General features: G+C 42.6%; 2 protein-coding genes across 14 annotated transcripts in view; one reads left to right on the plus strand and one right to left on the minus strand.

Moving 5' to 3' along the window:
- Positions 1–793: 793 nt before the first annotated feature.
- On the minus strand, positions 794–6173 carry NAT9 (N-acetyltransferase 9). 3 transcript variants are annotated; one of them, XM_072645621.1, is made up of 7 exons: positions 6080–6173; positions 5024–5178; positions 2919–3028; positions 2265–2408; positions 1601–1660; positions 1251–1345; positions 794–1155 (listed from the first exon to the last, which is right to left on the minus strand). In XM_072645621.1, exons 2-7 carry the CDS (start codon positions 5098–5100, stop codon positions 1006–1008), a joined length of 636 nt encoding a protein of 211 aa, XP_072501722.1. In that variant the 5' UTR covers positions 5101–5178; positions 6080–6173; the 3' UTR covers positions 794–1005. The 3 variants fall into 3 exon arrangements, with proteins under 3 accessions (XP_072501722.1, XP_072501721.1, XP_072501723.1); XM_072645620.1 differs by having other exon boundaries at positions 6061–6162; XM_072645622.1 differs by lacking the exon at positions 6080–6173 and adding an exon at positions 5290–6026.
- Positions 6174–6275: 102 nt separating this feature from the next.
- Positions 6276–18372, plus strand: part of TMEM104 (transmembrane protein 104) — an 82379-nt gene continuing 70282 nt past the window's right edge. The window contains exons 1-7 of one of the 11 annotated variants that reach the window (XM_072645610.1): positions 6278–6547; positions 7317–7441; positions 8987–9108; positions 14241–14313; positions 14680–14761; positions 15375–15471; positions 16210–16290. In XM_072645610.1, coding sequence (XP_072501711.1) covers positions 14294–14313; positions 14680–14761; positions 15375–15471; positions 16210–16290 — 280 coding nt within the window. In that variant the 5' untranslated portion in view covers positions 6278–6547; positions 7317–7441; positions 8987–9108; positions 14241–14293. Of the gene's footprint in view, positions 6548–6568; positions 6715–7316; positions 7442–8986; positions 9109–14240; positions 14314–14679; positions 14762–15374; positions 15472–16209; positions 16291–18372 lie in introns of those variants that run through there. The other 10 variants (XM_072645611.1, XM_072645612.1, XM_072645613.1 and 7 more) reach the window with 10 other exon arrangements.

Below are 18372 nucleotides of genomic sequence, written 5' to 3' on the forward strand. Positions count from 1 at the left end.
TGTGTGCCTTTGGGGCTCCCTGGCTAGGCCAAGAATGGGGTGGAATGGCTGAGATAGGGCAGGGAAAGTATTAGCAATTCCAAAGATGGCCAGAAATAGAGGGTGTGGGATTTGGTTCTTTCCCTACAGGTTAAGGTAATTTCTTAATGTCAGAGATAGTTCTTCACTTGCCCTTAGTTAAAACAAACTCAGGAGAATCTTGCATCTGGGGCAATACTTTGGAAACAACACTGCAGTTTCAGGATGGCCAGAACAGATGGCCACCTCTGAGCACCCTGTGGCTCAGCTCAGGTCATCTCTGATTGCTCCTCTGCCGCCATCTTGTGGCCATATGGAGAGCAGCAAGGTAATGCCAGGGTTGGGTTGAGTACTGCTAAATCATGGAGGAAAGCACTGCTCTATTACTACTACTAATTAGAACTTAACATCAGGGCCCACACACATCAGGAAGAGTGTGCTCTGAGGTCAGGTGTACAGAGAAGCTAGAGAACCGTCCAGAGCTCTCAGGCCAGGTCATACTGTCCAGTCCCAAGGATTCTTCTGGGTTCTTTCTCTCCCAAACCTGCTATTCCCCATTCTTGAGGCTTCTCTGAACTCGGTCTAGATTTCACATGCTAGTGGCATTCTCCACACATAGTAGGCATGCCCAGGAGGCACAGTAGGGTCATGCTGGCTGTAGATCTTCGTAGTTACATGCTTCATGGATCTCTCCTATCCCTGATTCCAAATGGGGTCTTCCTTTATCTTTACTTCAGCAAAGCTGCTCCCATCAAAAGTTAAGTTCAATCTAGTCAATGATCTATAGGTTTTTTAATTCTCCTGGTCAGGGAGAGAAGAGACTTTTCCTAGACTAGCCTTTGAGGAATGGTTTGCCAAGGAAACTCTAGGACTGTAAGGTCTGTGTCCTTATAGCACAGGCTATTATGGGGACTTGGACTAGATTTCTCCATCCATCCAAGAGTCTTCCCTACAAGACCAGGCCACCTAGTAGGGCTCCCAGGAAGATCAGCAACTGTTAGCCTGGTGGCTCCACCAGCTCCCATCTCTGTACTGTTTCTCTTCCATATGGCCAGTCTGCTCCAGAAGCCATTGTCTCTCTGGCTCACTAAGCAGTAGCCTCAGTGTCACCTCTTGAAAAATGTTGTTTATAGTCACCTATGAAAGCCAAGGAAAACAAAACTAGGTCCAAGCCCCTAACCACTGGGCTAACCCCCTTAACATCCCAACCTCTCTCCATCTAATACTCTTACCTGCTCGAAGTGAAGCTTTTTAAACATGCATATGCTAGGCTCATTTCCTTGTCCAATTTTGGCTTCAAACTTCTTGATACCTAGTGTGGTCATTCCTTCCAGGGCATGGCAGAGAAAAAGGAACACATTCTGCTGATAAAACAAAAAAGGACTCCCTTCCCCCACTTCCCCAGGCCTGACTCCTCTCCCCATAACCTCATTAGGGTCTTATAGTTGGAAGACAGCCTATGACCCAGTAATGTAAAATCAAGGTCCGGGCCAAAGCTCCAGAGTCATCCCTTCACCATCCCAGACCAAATATTTATCCTCCATATATACATAGCCCAAGTGGTTGACTGGCTTGTCCTTACCATAAGCCATCATCATCAGAACTGCCTCTGTGCCAAACCCCCTGCGTCGATAGCTGGGCTCTGAAGGAAATAGGAGAGATGGAGTGGTTCTTTTGAGAGAGACTGAAGTTTAAGAAGCAGAGGGAAGGGCTCCTTACCTCTTGACTCTGGGAAAGCTCTCAGAATAACTACCTATGTCCAAGAACTGACCTACCAGAGCAGTATCATCAGAAAATATGGATTTAGAGCCTGTTTCCACCAGTGATTACCAAGATGAACTTAGACAAGTCACACCATCTCTCTAGGCTTCAATTTCCCTATCTGTAAAACAACGGGATTGGAGCATATGGGAATTCTCTTTCAATTCTAAATTCTATTATCCCATGAGAAAGGAAAGGTGACATCCTAGCAAAAGGGAAATGAAGTTGTCATGACATCCCAAGGGGCTATGATTTTTCCCTAGGGGAGTTGCCCAGCAAAAAACTGCAGAACATTCCAGGAGTCACCCTGAACCCAGCCAGGTACCTGGTCTTCTGCAGAGGTTCTCCTGGCTGAGTGAGGACCCACCCGGCTTCAAAGTAATTTAAGACAACTAAGGGGGGGACGAGGGGGGAAGAGGGGGCAGGGATTAGGACAGTGTAGGGAGATGAGAAACAAGGGAAGAGTAAAGCAAGATGAAATATACCAGCAATCATGACCTCAATCTCCCCCAAAGTTGGGTCCTGCAAGTCCGTAAGGAACAAATTCACGTCTCCCACCATGCAGCTCTCTTCAGCCAAGTCGGGCTGTGCCTGCCATTTCTCTGCATCCAGCACAATAAAGGTACATTCTGGTGGACAGATGGGGTTTAGACTTACAACGAGACCTCCAAAATACTCTCTCACTTCTCCCCGTAAGGAAAGCAATGTTCTCCCAGCCTCTGGAAGGGAGAAGAAAATAAGCCCCAGAGCCTCAAGCTTGAGAGTGACATGAAATCCAGGCATTCTCCAAATGTAGCCATGCCTAGCAGGCAAATGACTCAGGGAAGGAAGCATAATACAGTCAGGTCAGCTGATAGGGATATGGTGCTTAGATTTGGGGCCAGAGGAAAGTAGTTTTGCCTTCTCTAAACCAATCTTGGACTCATTGCCTTCCTTCCACCTGAAGGAGAGCCAAGTGCAAAAGAAAGACCTTCCTTTTTCTCAGGCAGTAGCATCTAGGCAAATAGATGAAAATACTGAGTAGAAGCAAGTAGCTCTAGCAAGATGCACCTCTACCAGAGCCATCCTGGGTGAACAATAGGGCCCAAGGACCCAGGCCTCCCATAAACCTCTCCCCACCCCTACCCTCAGTGCCTCACTATCAGTATCTTCTCGCCAGCTGCTCTGCATTGCATACTCCTGCTCCAGAGTCAGAGGCTCTGAGGCTGTCAGCTGCTGCAGCTCCTCTGACTTCATCCATTCATGATATCTGCAGGGAAAGCAGGCAAAATCTAAGAAATGAGGCAACCTGATCTGATAAATGTACCCTGGAACTCTGTGGGGGTGGGGCAGTATAAACACTACTACTGCTCAGAGACCTCATGCAGTGATGGTTGTCAAGGGGTTAGGAACAGTAGCAATGGAAGGGCCATGAGCTGCCCACAAAGGACAGGACCAAAGGCACTGGTCACTGAGGTCAGGCCAGCCCTGGAGCATCATACACAGGGATCAGCTCAGCCTTCCTGCCAGTCCCTTACAAGGAATTATCAAAGGGGATCAGCTTGGGGTCACAAACATTCCAGGAATTCCTGAGTGAAAGTAAAGCACAGTAAGTTGACCTTTCCAAAGTCGGCTGGGCAAGTATCCACAAAGTCAGGCCACAACTAAGCTTTTGCAAGGATTTGGTTCATGGCTGCTCCCATCCCCTTACTGAAGAAGTACAAGCCATGCAGGCTTCTACTATTCACCAGGTACTCTACGGCTGCTCCCTTGAGAGAAGACACCCTGCAGTCAGGAACTGTACTGGCTTTTAAAATTAATCTAATGTTAATATAAGATTCTCAGACTCACTGACATCAATAGAACATTACTGCCTTACAATTGGGGATGAGAGGGCAAGTTCTTTTTTCTCCTTTGTCATACATCAAAAAGTTCATTATTTCATTAGTGGAGTATTTACTCCAAACTCTCAGATTGAAAATCAATTCAATTAAATGAGCAATTATTAAGCATCTCTTAATGTGCTGAGGACAGATAGGTAGCACAGTGAAGAGAGTACTGAGCCTGAAGTCAGAGAGACTCATGTTCCTGAGCTCAAATCTGGCCTTATATACTTCCTGGTCAAGTTACTTAACCTTCTTTGCCTCAGTTTCCTCATCTGTCAAATGAATTGGAGAAGGAAATGGTGAACCACTCCAGTATCTCCACCAAGAAAATCCCAAAGTTTTCATGAAAAGTTGGACACGACTGAACAACAACAAAGAGGTACTTGAGATACAAAGGTAAATAAGATAGTCCCTTTCCTCAAGGGGTAAGTTTACCTTCTACTGGACATAGATACTTATCTTCATGAAAGACCTGTGGCCCTACCTCATCACTTGGTAACCAGACTTATGATAAACCTTTCTGGATTTAACTAAACTGATTACTGGATGACAAGATAACACTTGAAGTTTTCTAGCTTGCTACAACCTGTTTGTGTTCTCCTTGGGTCACACCCACTCCAATAACAATGCTTCATGGGAATAACACTAAGAGAAATTTATTTCAATACCAAGAATTTATCTAAAACATCTTCTGAAGGCCTGAGAGTGAAAAATAAAATCAAGTATGTTTATGGGGAAGGAAAAGTACTCATGGGGTCACTAGCAGGTCTTCCACTTCAGATTCTGTTTCCCTTTGAATATTACATTATTTCACATGACTAATGCCCCTTTCAGGAAAAAAGGAACTGGACTTTTCTTCAAGTTTTCCACATTCCAGAAGCTCAGGGCTGGCTCTGGGATGTTCATTCAATTCTTCAAACATGGGGGAACTGAAGGAATACAAACACGAAAATAGAGAAAAGAGACAATCCTTGCCCACAAGGAACTTCATATTCTACTGGGGAGTGGTATGTCTGGAGAAGGCGTCTGAGGGAATCCAACATAATCACAAATAAATAAATTCAAAATATGTATGAAATAGTTTCAAGAGTGAGACACCATTAATAACTGAGGGGATCAGGAAACACCTGGTTCAGTACATAGCAACTGAGCTGTCTTCTGAAGGAAGCTACAAATTCTAAGATAATCCTTATATATCAATACATACATTATATTAGAACATTAGACTGTGAAGTCCTTGGGAGCAGAAACTGTTTACCTTTCTTTGTAACACCAGCCTGGTACATGATACGCACTTAATACATGTTTGTTCACTGGACATTATATTAATCTGGGTGGTAATAGTTACAGTCATGTGACAGTAGGAGGGGGAGTACTACCTGGGTACATGCTCTGCAGTGTAGGGTACCAGGATCACCTTCTGTCCCAGCAGCATAGTATTCTGATTCACCTTCATGGTTGTACCACAAAGATGGGATTTCCTCTTCCTGTAAAATTTCTCTCCTTTTGGCCCTTTCCTTGCGTGGTCAACATCCTGAAAGTCAAACAACCCCCAGGCTGATTTATTAATATTATCACTGTCCCTAAACTTTCTCAATTCTTTCCCTCTTTTAATTACTTCCTATTTATCCAGTACACAGCTTACTTTGTATACATGTTTGCATGCTGTTCTCCCCTAGTTGATCGTAAGTTCTTTGACAGCAAGGACTGTTCGGCCTTTTTTGTATCCCCTGATCGACTGTAGTGAAGACTGATACACACTTACTAGCATAACCCTCTCCCACCACCACCACTCCAAATGCTTTTTTGCAGTTGTGTGTGATCTGGGTTCAAGTCCCTTCCCTGACCCATCCTGGCTGTGGGACCCTCGGGCAAGTGCCCTACCAAAGGTGCCACCTGCATCAGTAGGGTGAGTTCCCTATAGCGATGACGTCATACATCCAGTCGTCCCTCTACCTAATGTTTTCATACAGGAATGCTTTATGCTTTTACATTTTTATAAATTTTTGTATCCAAATATCAAAACATACTATTCACACTAGAAATAACATTTCCTTTGCACGTCACACTTTACTTCTGCCTCCATTCGCCCTCAGAACAAGCCCCCATTTTACAGCTGGGCAAACTGAGGCCCAGAAGTGAAATCCGACTTGTCCGACGCCTCATCGGCTGGGAGGTGGCAGGAGTCAGGGCTCCTGCCCCCCAAGTCCGCTCGCTACTCTAGGTAAAGGAGGATGACAACAACTCGGTCTTCCAGGCAAGTCCCCGGAACAGGAAAGACTCTCCGAGGTCAGCCACCTTACCGACCCGATGCTCCTGGCCCCTGTCCCAAAGCTGCCTTTCCCCCTGCTTCTGGTGCCGTCCTCGGGCCTACCACCCATCATCCCCAGTCCCAGGCCCTGACAACCGGTCCCACCGTCAAGCCTCAAGTCCACCTTTCCAAGATATAGGCTGGATCCGAGATCCAAGCTCCGGGACCACCCCCACGCATGCGTACGCTAGCACAGACGGCACTTCCGCCGTTCCACCTCCGCTTTGGTCCCGCCCTTCTCTCTGGAGCCAATCGCCGACTTCTGTCCCGCCTTCTCCCTCTTTCCCCTCCCCCCTTGACGTGACGTTTACGGAAATGATAGTCTCGCTGTGCGCAGGCGCCGAGTAGGAGACGGTTGCTGGGACAGCCGCCTTAAGAGGCGGTGGCGGCGAAGGCGAAGGCGAAGGCGAGGGGGAGGTGGGCTGAGGCGGCTGTTCGCAGGTGCCCGGCCCACCGCATCACTCACCGCCCACACAGCCCCGGGCTAGGAAAGGAGAGGCGGGGCTGGGTGGAGACGGACGACGGCCCGCGGGGAATGTGGAAACTGGGACGGGAGCAGAGAGGGAGAGAAGCTGGGAAGCGAGTGCTCGGTGTAAGGGAGGCTCGGCGGGCCGGGGCCGGGGCCGGGGCCGGGGCGCTCCAAGGCTTGCTGTCGGCGCCCGTTGTTTGCAGCGTGGCTCGCTGGGCATGGAGTCAGAAAGACCTGGGGGCCTCTGACGCTAGCCACGTGCACCGGGACCTGTCACCTCTAACCCCTAGGTGTCTTGGGAACCCCCTGCGACTTCTCTGCTAAGTCTGAGGGGGGAGGTGGCCCCTGTTTTTGGAGAGAGTTCCCATCCAGGGAGCCCCCACACCGACAAAAACCCAAGGCAGTGCCTACCCAAAGCTGGGTAGAGAGCAATAAAAATTAGAAATCGCTTTGTACCTATTTGTTATCTGTCTCCCTTGTTAGGTTGTAAGCTCCTTGAGATCAGGAACTGACTTGGGACTTTTTGTATCTCCAAGATTTAGCACAGGACCTGTCACCTAGTAGGCACTTAGTAAATGTTTATTGATTGACTACAGTTAACATTGACACACATTTACTAGTATTACCTATACTATGAATAATGCCTTATTTGCATGAGAGGTAGCATGGCCTAGGGAGCAGAGAGCTGACCATCAAGTAGCCATTTGGACAGACCCTGGGGAGGCTGATCCTATTCAATAGTTGGGGTTGGGGGGGAGGGGGTTGTCACTGAGGTTGCCCCATAGGATAGCTAAGGACCAGAGGGTGTGGAGGTAAAGGGAAGGGAGTCTGGAGTTCCTCGTGGGATCCTTTGTGAGAAATCAGAGTCCTCTTTTGTTTTGGACAATGACAGAGCAGCTGATGCCCCTTCAAAGAAAGAACCTCAACCTCACCGGCTGACCTTCAAGGAGAACCTTTCTACCCATGTTGAACATGGCTGGTGGAATCACAGAAACTGGGGAGCTTTATTCTCCCTATGTAAGTATAACTTTTAGGACATTTGAATTGCCTTGGAGAATATCTGCTTCAAAACTCCCTTGACTTGTGGTCCCTCAGGGAGTAGACTAGGTAGGGTGGTTATTCTAATAGACAGATCCAAGGAAAAAGTAGAGGAACAATTCATTACTTCAGTTCAACATTGATTAAGCACTTACTGTGTATGGAATGAAAGATGAGAACTTGTGCAGCTTCAGGTAAAGGTTTTGATATGTTTGCAGCATGTTGTGGTTCTCTTTCAATCAAATTGTATGTCTAGAGAGAGTTTCTGTTAACCTCCTCTGCTTAGGGTTGTGTAAATGTCTATCTAATTGTAGATATCTTGTAGGTAGAATTTGACCATGTTGTATGTCAAAATACCATATCTACAAACCTTTGGGTCTTTAGTTAACTGAATTTGTTGCACAATTTTTATTGTCTTAGATGGTATAAGGGGCCCTGGGGCTTATAGAAAAGGTTTTGGTTTTAGGTGGCGTTGGTGGAGCCTGCACTTCAAATGGATTCTCCTGTTAATTCCATCCGTCATATTCAGTTTATTTTCTCTGGATGGTCATGATTATATCACTAGGCTTATCCTCTTAATTAGATGAGTAAGTTACTCAGGCAGCATTATTTTGATGATAAATTCACATTGTCACCTAGATAATAGTAAAATGGGCTTTCTTTGAAGGTGGGAGGGTCTTTCTGGATACTCTTGTATTTTAAGCCACTGTGGGATGCTCTGTTCTGTGCACTGTTTTCCAACTCTGCCTGGAGTTTCTGTCTGCAATTGTGTTAGCTTTTGGTGTGAATTTTTATGTGATTTATTAATCATTAAAATACAACTCAGCATTTGTATGAGTTCCTTTGGTGTTCAGTTAGCAAGAACCTTGAACATTTGCAGCTGCAGGGGATATACAAGAAACTCAATTTATTGCCCTTAGAGATTACTGGAAAAAGGAAGGGTCATATTAGAAAGCCAGCTGTTTGAAAAAGAAAATATCCCAGAAATGGAAGAAGTGATGAAGTATTTCTTTTTCAGAACATCCTCAATGGCTGTCCTAGGCCAAGGTTGGATCATCTATCTTGTGCTGTGTCAGTGAAGTCAGTGAGTGGCCCTGGGGAGTGCCCATTCATCTGTAAAACTTACATAATCAGTATTCCAAGAAAAGAGAGGAAGGGAGCATATTGGGCAACACTTGCAGTAGAATAGATTGAAGCATGGAAGAAACTGGAGACAAGGAGTCTGTTAGATTAATCCAAGCATGAACTGATGACAGCTAAGAGCAGGGTGATTGTTTTATTGAAGAGGAAAGTATGACTATGAGAAACATTTGAAAAAAGCAATTTATAGGACTTACTGACTGACTGCATATAGTTCAAGTTTCCTGGCAGTACTCTGGTTTAAGAACAGGTTCCTTCTGCATATACTTTGCTGTCTGAAGTCCTGTCCTAGTATTGGAGATTTGCTGTTCTAGCCCATCCTTGGAACCATTGCATATTAGAATCAGTACCATGACCTTAATGCTATTTCTCTGCTGTTTACAGGTTGGACTGGTGTACATGTTCAACCTGATTGTGGGCACTGGTGCCCTCACTATGCCCAAAGCTTTTGCCACTGCTGGTTGGCTTGTCAGCCTAGTCCTTCTCCTGTTCCTAGGCTTCATGAGGTAAGACGCAGCTATTATGTCTGTCTGCAGTGTCTGAGTGTGTTCAAACTCCAAAGCTAGAGGTTGCATAGAACTCTAAAGGTACAGGTTCCCTTGAATTACTGTACTAGTACCCTTGGGAAGACACAGCCTGTAATGTAACTAAGTCCAAATGCAAGTATATATAACCAGGTTTTAGTTATATGCACTAACAGCAAATGGTACAAATAAAATGAACATTAAGCTTCATATTTTTCTCCTCCCAGTTCTGCCATTCCTTCAACTTTTTGCTTTTAGACTAATATTAAAATCAGTTTTTATCTCTTGAGAAGATGCCACCTGACACTGGGGGAAAGCCCTGGGCGTACTTACAGTGATGGGGATATCAGCATGAGATTTATCATTTGCTTTCAATAATTTCCAGATAATTACACAATTAAGAATTAATCTTATTGTTATTTATGCCTGGAAGGAGTGGTACCCCTTAATCTTCAGGGCAATATTTCCTAAATTAAGGTGTCCACAGAACACTCTGGTGTTTAAAATACATTGGTGAAAATGCAAAAGCCTGCATTCAAAGTCATGTACCATTTGACAGTATCAGGGCAGGGCAGGAGGAAGTTGTGGCAGAGTTATGAATGCCTAAAGAATGGATATTTGTGGAAATATGTCATAAGATAAAGGTTAAAACTTTATTTCCTCTTTCTTTCTTAGATTTTACCTTATAATTGTGTGTTGGGGAAGTGGAGAGGAACAAGAAGTGGAGGGTAGTGTTTGACTGTCCTTAAGGATGAGTGTGACTTTTGTCCCAGGCATAGCTTCCCCTGTGAATTCTACCCCACGCGAACCTAAGTGTGGGGCAGGGAGGAGAGACAGAGGAAATGCTTGTAATCTGCTATAACTGAATTAGCTCGGAAATTAGCTTAGAAAGCAAAGACAAACCCTTCTTGATGGCTCAGTAGGACAGATGTTTTCTTAAAGTACAGGCTCAATATGAATCAAAAACATGATGATGTAGCCACAGAAGCTAATGTGGTCTTAGATTGCCTTAAAGGAAGTATACTCCTCGGTGAGACTGCTGTGTCCATTCAGAGAATTATTTCAGAACTTCACCTTTTAGAAAAAGTGTTGACCAACTGGAGAATACCCAAGGACAGATACTGAGAGTGATAGTGAGAGTCCTCGAAATCATGGTATCTAAGGATCTTTTGAAGCATGTGGGAATGTTTAACCTAAAGAAGAAAAGACTTAAAAGTGAACATGGTAATAGTCCTCAGTTATTTGAAGGGCTGTTATCCAAAAGAAAGTTTAGAGCTTTCAGCTGAAGTTAAAGGAAGGCATATTTTTGCTTCAGTACAGTTTTTTTTAAAAATCTTAACAATTTGAACCATGTAGAACTAAAAACGTTTGCCTTATGAAGGACAAGTGTACTAGAAGCCTGTTGTAGGAAGGGTTCACTCATGGCTCCTCATTCCCACTACTTGGAACTGCAGAGTGATTGTTAGTGGTAGCCGTATTCACAGCATCATTTTCAACAGTTCAAGCTATAAGGTGCAAGGTCGTTAAGAAAGGTCCTCTCAGTCAGTCAGCAAGGCACTGTGTGAATGTCTTGTCCTCACAGTGTTCACAGTCTAGTCGGGGAGATGAGGAAACAACTACGTACGTATAAGTGCAAACAGGAGGTAATCTCTAAGCAAGGCACTAGCACTAAAGGGGGCTAGGAAAGTGTGCTTGCAAAAGACATAATTTTAGGTGACCTTTCAGGGAGGCAAGGGGTGATTAGTGATGAGGAGGGAGAATATCCCAGTCATGGGGGATAGCCAATAAAAATGCACAGATTTGGGGTATATGGAGTATCTTGTGCAAGAAATGGCAAAAAGGCCGGTGTTACTGGATCCTAGAGTACATGAAGGGGGATAAAGTATAAGAAGACTGGAAGAGTAGAAAAGTGCCGGATTATGACAGGCTTTCAGAGCCAAACGGAGAATTGTCTATTTGATCATGGAGGTGATAAGGAGCCACTGGAGTTTATTGGTTGGGGGGAGGAAGCAGAACGGGGTGTGACATAGTCATACCTGTGCTTTAGGAGGGTTACTTTGGTGACTGAATGGAAGATGGACTTCAGTGTGGAGAAACTTGAAGCAGGGAGACCAACTAGAAGGCTGTTGTAATAGTTTAGGTGTGAGGGGATGAGGGCAGTCTGAAAAAAAAAAGGATTTATGTACAAGAGATGTTACAAAGATTAAATGGACAAGACTTGGTGACAGAGTGGATATGGGGGAAAACAGAGTTGAGCATGACACATCTAGGTTTGGGACCTGCAAAATTAGGAGTGTAGTGGTGTCCTGGATTGTTGTAGTAGATAATTTCAGAAGGGGAAGAGTTTGGGAGAAAAGATGAGTTTAGTTTTGGACATATTGAATTTAAGATATCCAATAGGCGGTTGGAAATATGAGATTAAAGGAGAGCAGAGAGGTTAGGGCTGGATCTGAGATCTGAGAATCATCAGCAAAGTATTGATAATTGAGTCCATAGGAGCTGAAGAGCTCACGAAGTAAAGTGGCACAACTTAGGGGGGAACACCCAGTCAGTAGAAGGGTGGAGGAGAAGGAAACAAGCATTTATTAAGGACTTGCTATGTGCTAGGTGCTACACTAAGTGCTTTACAAATATTATTTCATTTGATCTTCACCATAACTCCGGGAGTGTTGTTATTATTATTTAGTGTTATTATCCCCCTTATTATATAGTGTTATCATCCCCATTTTATTATATAATATTAATGTATTTTATTATATTTATTTTTACATTTATATATTTGATATTATATTATCCCCATTTTACAATGGATAAAACTGAAGCAGACAAGAGGTTAAGCAACCTGCCCAGGTCACACAGCTAGTAAGTGTGTGAGGCTGGGTTCGAACTCCAGTCTTCCTGATTCTAGACCCAGAGTTCTATCCAGTGCTGCACCTAACTTTCTGATTTAGCAAATCAGATCGTGGAAGAAGCAAGAGAGAGCAGTGTCACAAAACCTTAGAGAGAGTAGCTAGGAGAAGAGGGTCATTGATAGTGTGAAAGGCTGCAGAGATGTCAAGAAAGGGATCCTATTAGGTAAAGGACCCAATTCATACTGGAAGCTAGATGTTACTATAAAAGGTATCATGAGGTGGAGGTGTTCTCTGCTCTCTTCCTCTTTTTTAAGAATTTAAAAGAATGGCCAAGGGATCACTTTGGAGTCTGATAGAGAGAGTTGGACATGAAATTGGAGTTCAGTAGTTGGAGATAAAAGCAAGACCTTAAGGAGGTGGTATAAAATAGTTCATTTTTCATTAATTCAGGTCAAACATTTTTTAAGCACCACTCTGAACTGAACAGTGGAAATAAAAATATTTAATATGATAATGGCTTATAATGTCTTCAAAGAGCTAATAATGTAGTGAAGTCAGGAAAGGAGGCAATATGTACACAAGTAGTTGTACTATAAGGCAAAATGTGATTAAATACGTAAAAAAAGATCAGAGTAGCATAAGCAATTTGAGGAAATAGGGATCACTTCTACCTGGAGGGTTATGTAGAGGAAGTGACATCTGTTTTGTATATCATAGTTGACATATGTAAAAGCATGAAGGTGTGGGAGCAAGGTGAAATTTGGGAAACAGGCAATAATGACTGGCTAGAGTTTAGAGTGCTGAAGGTAGAGAGAGGAAGTAGTGTAACCTAGATTGTGGAGAGCCCTGAGTGTAAGCTAAAGATGAAACTCTTCAATTTTTATCTTTGAGGAGTTTTGCTTTGGGGCCAGCCTCAAGGCCTGTCCCTGTTTTATGTTGAGAGCCTTAGAATCTAAGAGGCATTGGAGTCCTCAACCCAGTTTGACAGTGATATAAGTTCCCTTGTATCCTTCATAAAGCTTTTAATGAAACTTGACATCTGAATGGAAAATGGTTGTTGAGCTTGGGAGGGGTGCGGGGTAGATAGTGACCTCCAAATAGGGACTTCTATTTCATACATCTTACATAATTAATGTTTAAATCTAATCAATGAGTTGGGTTTACAGAGCATTGAGAAATAATTTTATTTTAAGTGATATTGATTTTTTTTTCATTTTAAAGGGTGGGGAAAAAATTTAATTCCTTAAAATGATCACTTCGAAGTGGGGAATTGCTTTCAACAAGGATATAATTTTTCCTTCTGTCCTTTTCAGAAATCATTCAAGGGAGTAAAGTGTGGTAGATTAGAGTGGTAATTTTAGTCTCTGGTTGCTTCTGTGCTGATTGCCCCAAAAGAGATGGTGGTAGTGTCCATTTAACCCTTGGGTGATTAAGATTGTCTTTTCTCATTCTCCTGCCTGACTCCCAACCTTTGTAGCAGAGAAGTCAGTCTATTCAATTTCATGTCAGTACCCAATGAAAGCTGCTGGGTCAATGAGGTTTCTAAATAGGCAGCAAGGTTTAATGTTACTGAATAAAAAGAAGAGTTCTGTTTCAGACTGTTTCAAGGCAAGGGCTTATTTCCTGGCGAGGAGCTAAGTTCATACCAGAGAAGTTTCTGGAAAGGAAGTAGTCCTCTTTAGTCCCTTTTCAGGTCCTCAGCATCAGTGAATTCTGGAAATAATCATGATGATGTGGTTGGAGTTAGGAAGACCTGGGTTTAAATCTTATCTGTGATACTTAGTACTTGTGTGACCTTGGGCAAGTCACTTAACTTCCCTGAGCCTCAGTTTCCTCTTCTATAAAACAAAAGGGTTGGATTAGATGATCCCTCGGGTTCCTTCCAGCTCTGAATCTGTGATATCTATAGTAATTTTCATGATTTCTTATTTTTAGTCCTTTTGAGAATGTGCCTCTTCCCTTTCTCCCATAATGCCCACCAAAAAGAGATTCCTACAATATCTTCTCTTTCTCCCATGGCAAATTTTTCATTACAGTCTAGTTTTTCAGCACATTCCTAAGTCTAGCAACCCTTTCTGTTAATGTATATGATGGAAATATTTGCCAACTTTAATATTAATGATATTTACTAGGAAGGTAACTGCTGCAGAAAAAATTAAGATAGTGAATTCAAGAATATAACAAAATATTTTCATTTATTTCATGTCATTTTTCCTCCTTTAATGTGCATAACCATGGATTGATTACTTGTTCTTATTCTAGGAAGGAAATATGAGAGCTGCCTTCTATCCTTTCCAGAAGCTGAAGGACTTTTTATGGCTCAGCCACATTGTAGGTTTGCCTCCCAGGCACCCTTGGCGCCTATGGATAACCAAGTTGTCCCGGCTGTAGGTCTCTTTCTACTGGGTTCTGCCTCCTCAGCAATCATCCTGTCTTGTTTTATCTCTTCTTAAGCCCAATGGGAACATATGTTAATTGTAAATATTGCCATTTAAACAATTATAGATCTCTTTCTAAGGAAAGATCATGTCCTGAAAGCTTTATTCAACAGAAAGAAAAAGAGAAGAGCTCTTAGAAAGGCAGAACTTCAGACTGAATGATGTAGATAACACTTGAAATCATTTTACTTTCTGTACTATTACTCCCACTCTCCTTGCTTTCTGTTGGTCATTGACACTTAAACCTTTAATTTCCCTTTTAGCTACATGACAACAACCTTTGTAATGGAAGCCATGGCAGCAGCCAATGCTCAACTCCGTTGGAAGAGGATGGAAAGCCATAAGGTATATATTGTCTTTTGGGCAAATGTTGTTATTGGGAGCCAGTTATTGCTTTTTTCCCATGTAAAGTATGAAGGGTTCTTGGTCTGGAGCTAGGTCCCAAAGTTAAGCTTGACACAGCTATGTGTGGACCAGAAAAAGAGAATGATTTTTCTAAAGCAGCCATTGGGTTCCAACTTTGCCTCTACCTTACCACCTCTCTGTGGGCTGAGTCATCAATTTGGAGGAATATAGATTTAGAGCTGAAGGTTATTGGAGACTGTGGCATAATGGACAATGCTGCACTTGAAGTCAGGAAGATCTGGGTTCATACCTTTCCTCTGATACTTGTTAGCTCTATGACCATGCGTTAGTAACAGCCTTTTTGAGCCAAAGTTTCCTTATCTATTTAAGGTGAATAGTAATATCTGTCATCTCACAATGTTAGTAAAAGGCTCAAGTGAGATAATATCCATAAAGGGGTTTACATTTGTCATTTGTAGCTTGAGATACTCCATCCTCTCTTCTCCCTTCCCTTCTCTTTAAGCATTCCATAGGATGATAGGTAAGCCCTTAGCAATGACTTTTTTCCTCTTTGAGCATTTCTCCCATTTCCTCCGTGTCCCCCGTGCCTTAGGAGGACGATGATGATGACTCTTCCACAGCTTCCGATAATGATGTTCTCATCCAGGAAAACTGTGATCGGTCAGAGAAACAGCCCATCTTGTCTGTGCGTAAGTCTCTGGGTTCCAAGCATGCCTTGTTTTCTTCTTTAATGTAATTAGAATTCTAGTTCCCATCATGTGATACGAATGAGGTTTCCTACTGCTTTTGAGGAGAAGCTGATTTGTCATCTTTTTGTTTGATCTCTGGGAAGTGCTTGTGATCCATCTAGAAAATAGAAGCAGCTCATATCTCTTCATCATCTAACCCAAGGGTTAGCCTTCCTTTTCTTCTTTTACTCCCAATTAAAAACATCCCCCACGTTCCCTTTGAGATATTTTGCTGTGAGTGGATGATGTTGAGAAGCTCTGAGAAATTATAACAGCATAGGGTTTTGGCTCCCATATTTTTTTTTAATTTTGTGAGATATCCAGATGGATGTGACAAAGATACAGTTGGAGATACAGGACAAGAAGTTTGAGATGTTGACATTTGAGAATCCGTTTCATAGAAGAGATAATTAAAGCCTTGGGGAGGGGAGCAGGTAGACGAAATCACTAAAAGAGAAAAAGAGGGTGGAAAAGAACTGTAAAGGATAACCTTATTTAAAGAGCAGGAGGAGGAAAAAGACCCTACAAGTAAGATGAAGAAATGGAGAAAAAGGAAAGAGTGGACAGAGAAGTGAGTTTGTAACCAAAAGATACAAACTCAGACACCACTTCTATTACTTATTCCCTGTATGACTTTGGGGACGGGAAAAGAAACCACAGGATCCAAAACCTCTACCTTTTTTCCCCAAAAAACTGCAGAGAGACATGGATCTCCTAACATTTTTGAAATCGCTGATCGTGTGGAGATGGGACAAATGGCCTCTATGTTCTTCAATAAAGGTATCCTTCTAAAGTTTCTCTCCTCAATAACTAGGGGATCTGTAATTAATATGAATTTTCCAGGTATTTGTCCCAGTAATCATGGAATTATTTGGCCCTCTTTGAGTACTCACATTTTGTCAGGGGAACAGTTTTAACCCATCCTCTCTCCACAGGTAAAGCTAAAGTACTTCTGAGATAACACTGCTGCCTTGGACTCAGATACTTGATTTCTTCTAAACGGATACTAAATAGGGCTTTGAGCAGGAAGAAGAAATGCCAGCTCTAGACTAATCCTTGATTCCTAAGTCATAGGATTGTAAATTTAGGTCAGGAAGGGAGCTTACATATCATCTAATCCATCACACTCATTTTATGACCCAGAGAGGTAAATAGATATGACCAAGGTCACGACCCCCATAGCAAGTGGCAGAGTTGGTGTTAAAACCTGGTTCTCTGACTCCAAACTCAACACTCTATTCATTTTCCCCAAGTTGATTTCCTGCAAGAGAAAAAAGTAAGGGAACACTATAGTACTAAGGGTGCTTCTTCATGAAATCTGATTTTTGCCACTTTCCTTTTTGCTCGTCAGCTCTGCCTAGGAAGCTTATAGCCACTGGCTTAATGACAGAATGATTTCAAATGCAATCCACTCTTTTTTAGTAGAAACCTATTTTGCCCAGCAGAGGGTGCCAAGAACCCACGTACCTTTTGATCGTTGCAACTCGGTTGGCTACAAGGAATGCAATTAGAGACTTAGGACTGCTGTTTATGATTAATTTCCTTCCCTCTGCTCTAAGAGTGACCTGGCTTAAGTTTGAAGATGTCCATTGACTCAGGCCCAGCTCAACCCAGAAATTATATTTTGTGCCTACAAGGGAAAGCCAAAATAAGATCATTTTGGTCTAAATTTCTCTGCTTCTTCCTCTTCTTTAAATCATTATATGACATTCTCAATCCATTCCTCTCTCTACATTTTACCTAGAGGATTTTCTGCTACTTTCCAGAAGCTAGTTGTTCATAGGTCATTTTCCTTTACTTTCTGGAGTTATCTTGGAAATTTCTTCACCCAGTTGGAGTCAGGTTAGCATATGGAACTAGAACCTTCTGAGCAGCTATTGAGATATTCCTAAAGATGGTGTATTCTCTTTTTCCCTGGAAGTGTGATCTGGCTGATAATAGTAGGAACATGTAGAGGACCTAACCAGCCTCACGAATGATTCTTCTGGGATCTCTCATTTCATCTGTGTGGCTACATCTTCCACCACTGCAGATCATGACTACTCTGTAATCTAGTAGAGTGTTGTAGAAAATTGCTTTTGCTGAAAATTCATCACCCAGTGGACAGCCTTATGATAAGTCTTTCTCAGACTTCACTAGGTAGGTGGTTACAAGACCTGGACTCAAGCTTACTAGGACCCACTTAGAACTTGTGTTCTACTGACATAGCCTTAGAAAATCCAGGAAAATGTCAATATCCCAATGAAATGTTAAATTAGTACTTTATTGGAGCTTCACAAATAATTTTCCCCCAATATCAGTCAGCACTAAATAGATCTTCCCAATCTATACTTCAGTGTGCTTTTACTTCCTTAGCCCTACTGCTCTCCCCTAGAAGATGCACATTAAATTTCTTTCCATACACAGTTTTCCCTTTAAGTTACAGAAAAACAGGCAGAGAATTTTAAGCATCTCATAAATTTACTCCTTAACTTTTTATTATTTTAAGGTTTGCCTTTACTGGACCTCAAGTGCCCAAATACCAGTGCTTATTTTTATGAACTAGTCCATTTTCCATGATATTTGAGTGAAGTAATTCATAAGAATAGTCTTTGATAACTAGGGAGAACCCCCCTTCCTTTTTATTGTAGTTCCTTATTCCTAGTTGGCACTCCTATATTCTCCCTTAAGAGGTTCTGCCTCCCTTCTAGTTAAAAAGCATTAGGCTCTAGAAAGTTCCAAATCCATTTCTTGTAATCAGGAATTCTGGGCTTATCCATCATTTGGCCCTTTAACAGGAAGTTATTGATCCTTTTATTTTGTGTCCTGTAAATGAAATTATTGATCAAGGATATTTGGTAGCATTTTGTAAACAGAACTGAT

The sequence above is a fragment of the Notamacropus eugenii genome, chromosome 2, assembly GCF_028372415.1.
Source record: "Notamacropus eugenii isolate mMacEug1 chromosome 2, mMacEug1.pri_v2, whole genome shotgun sequence".
NCBI lineage: Eukaryota > Metazoa > Chordata > Mammalia > Diprotodontia > Macropodidae > Notamacropus > Notamacropus eugenii.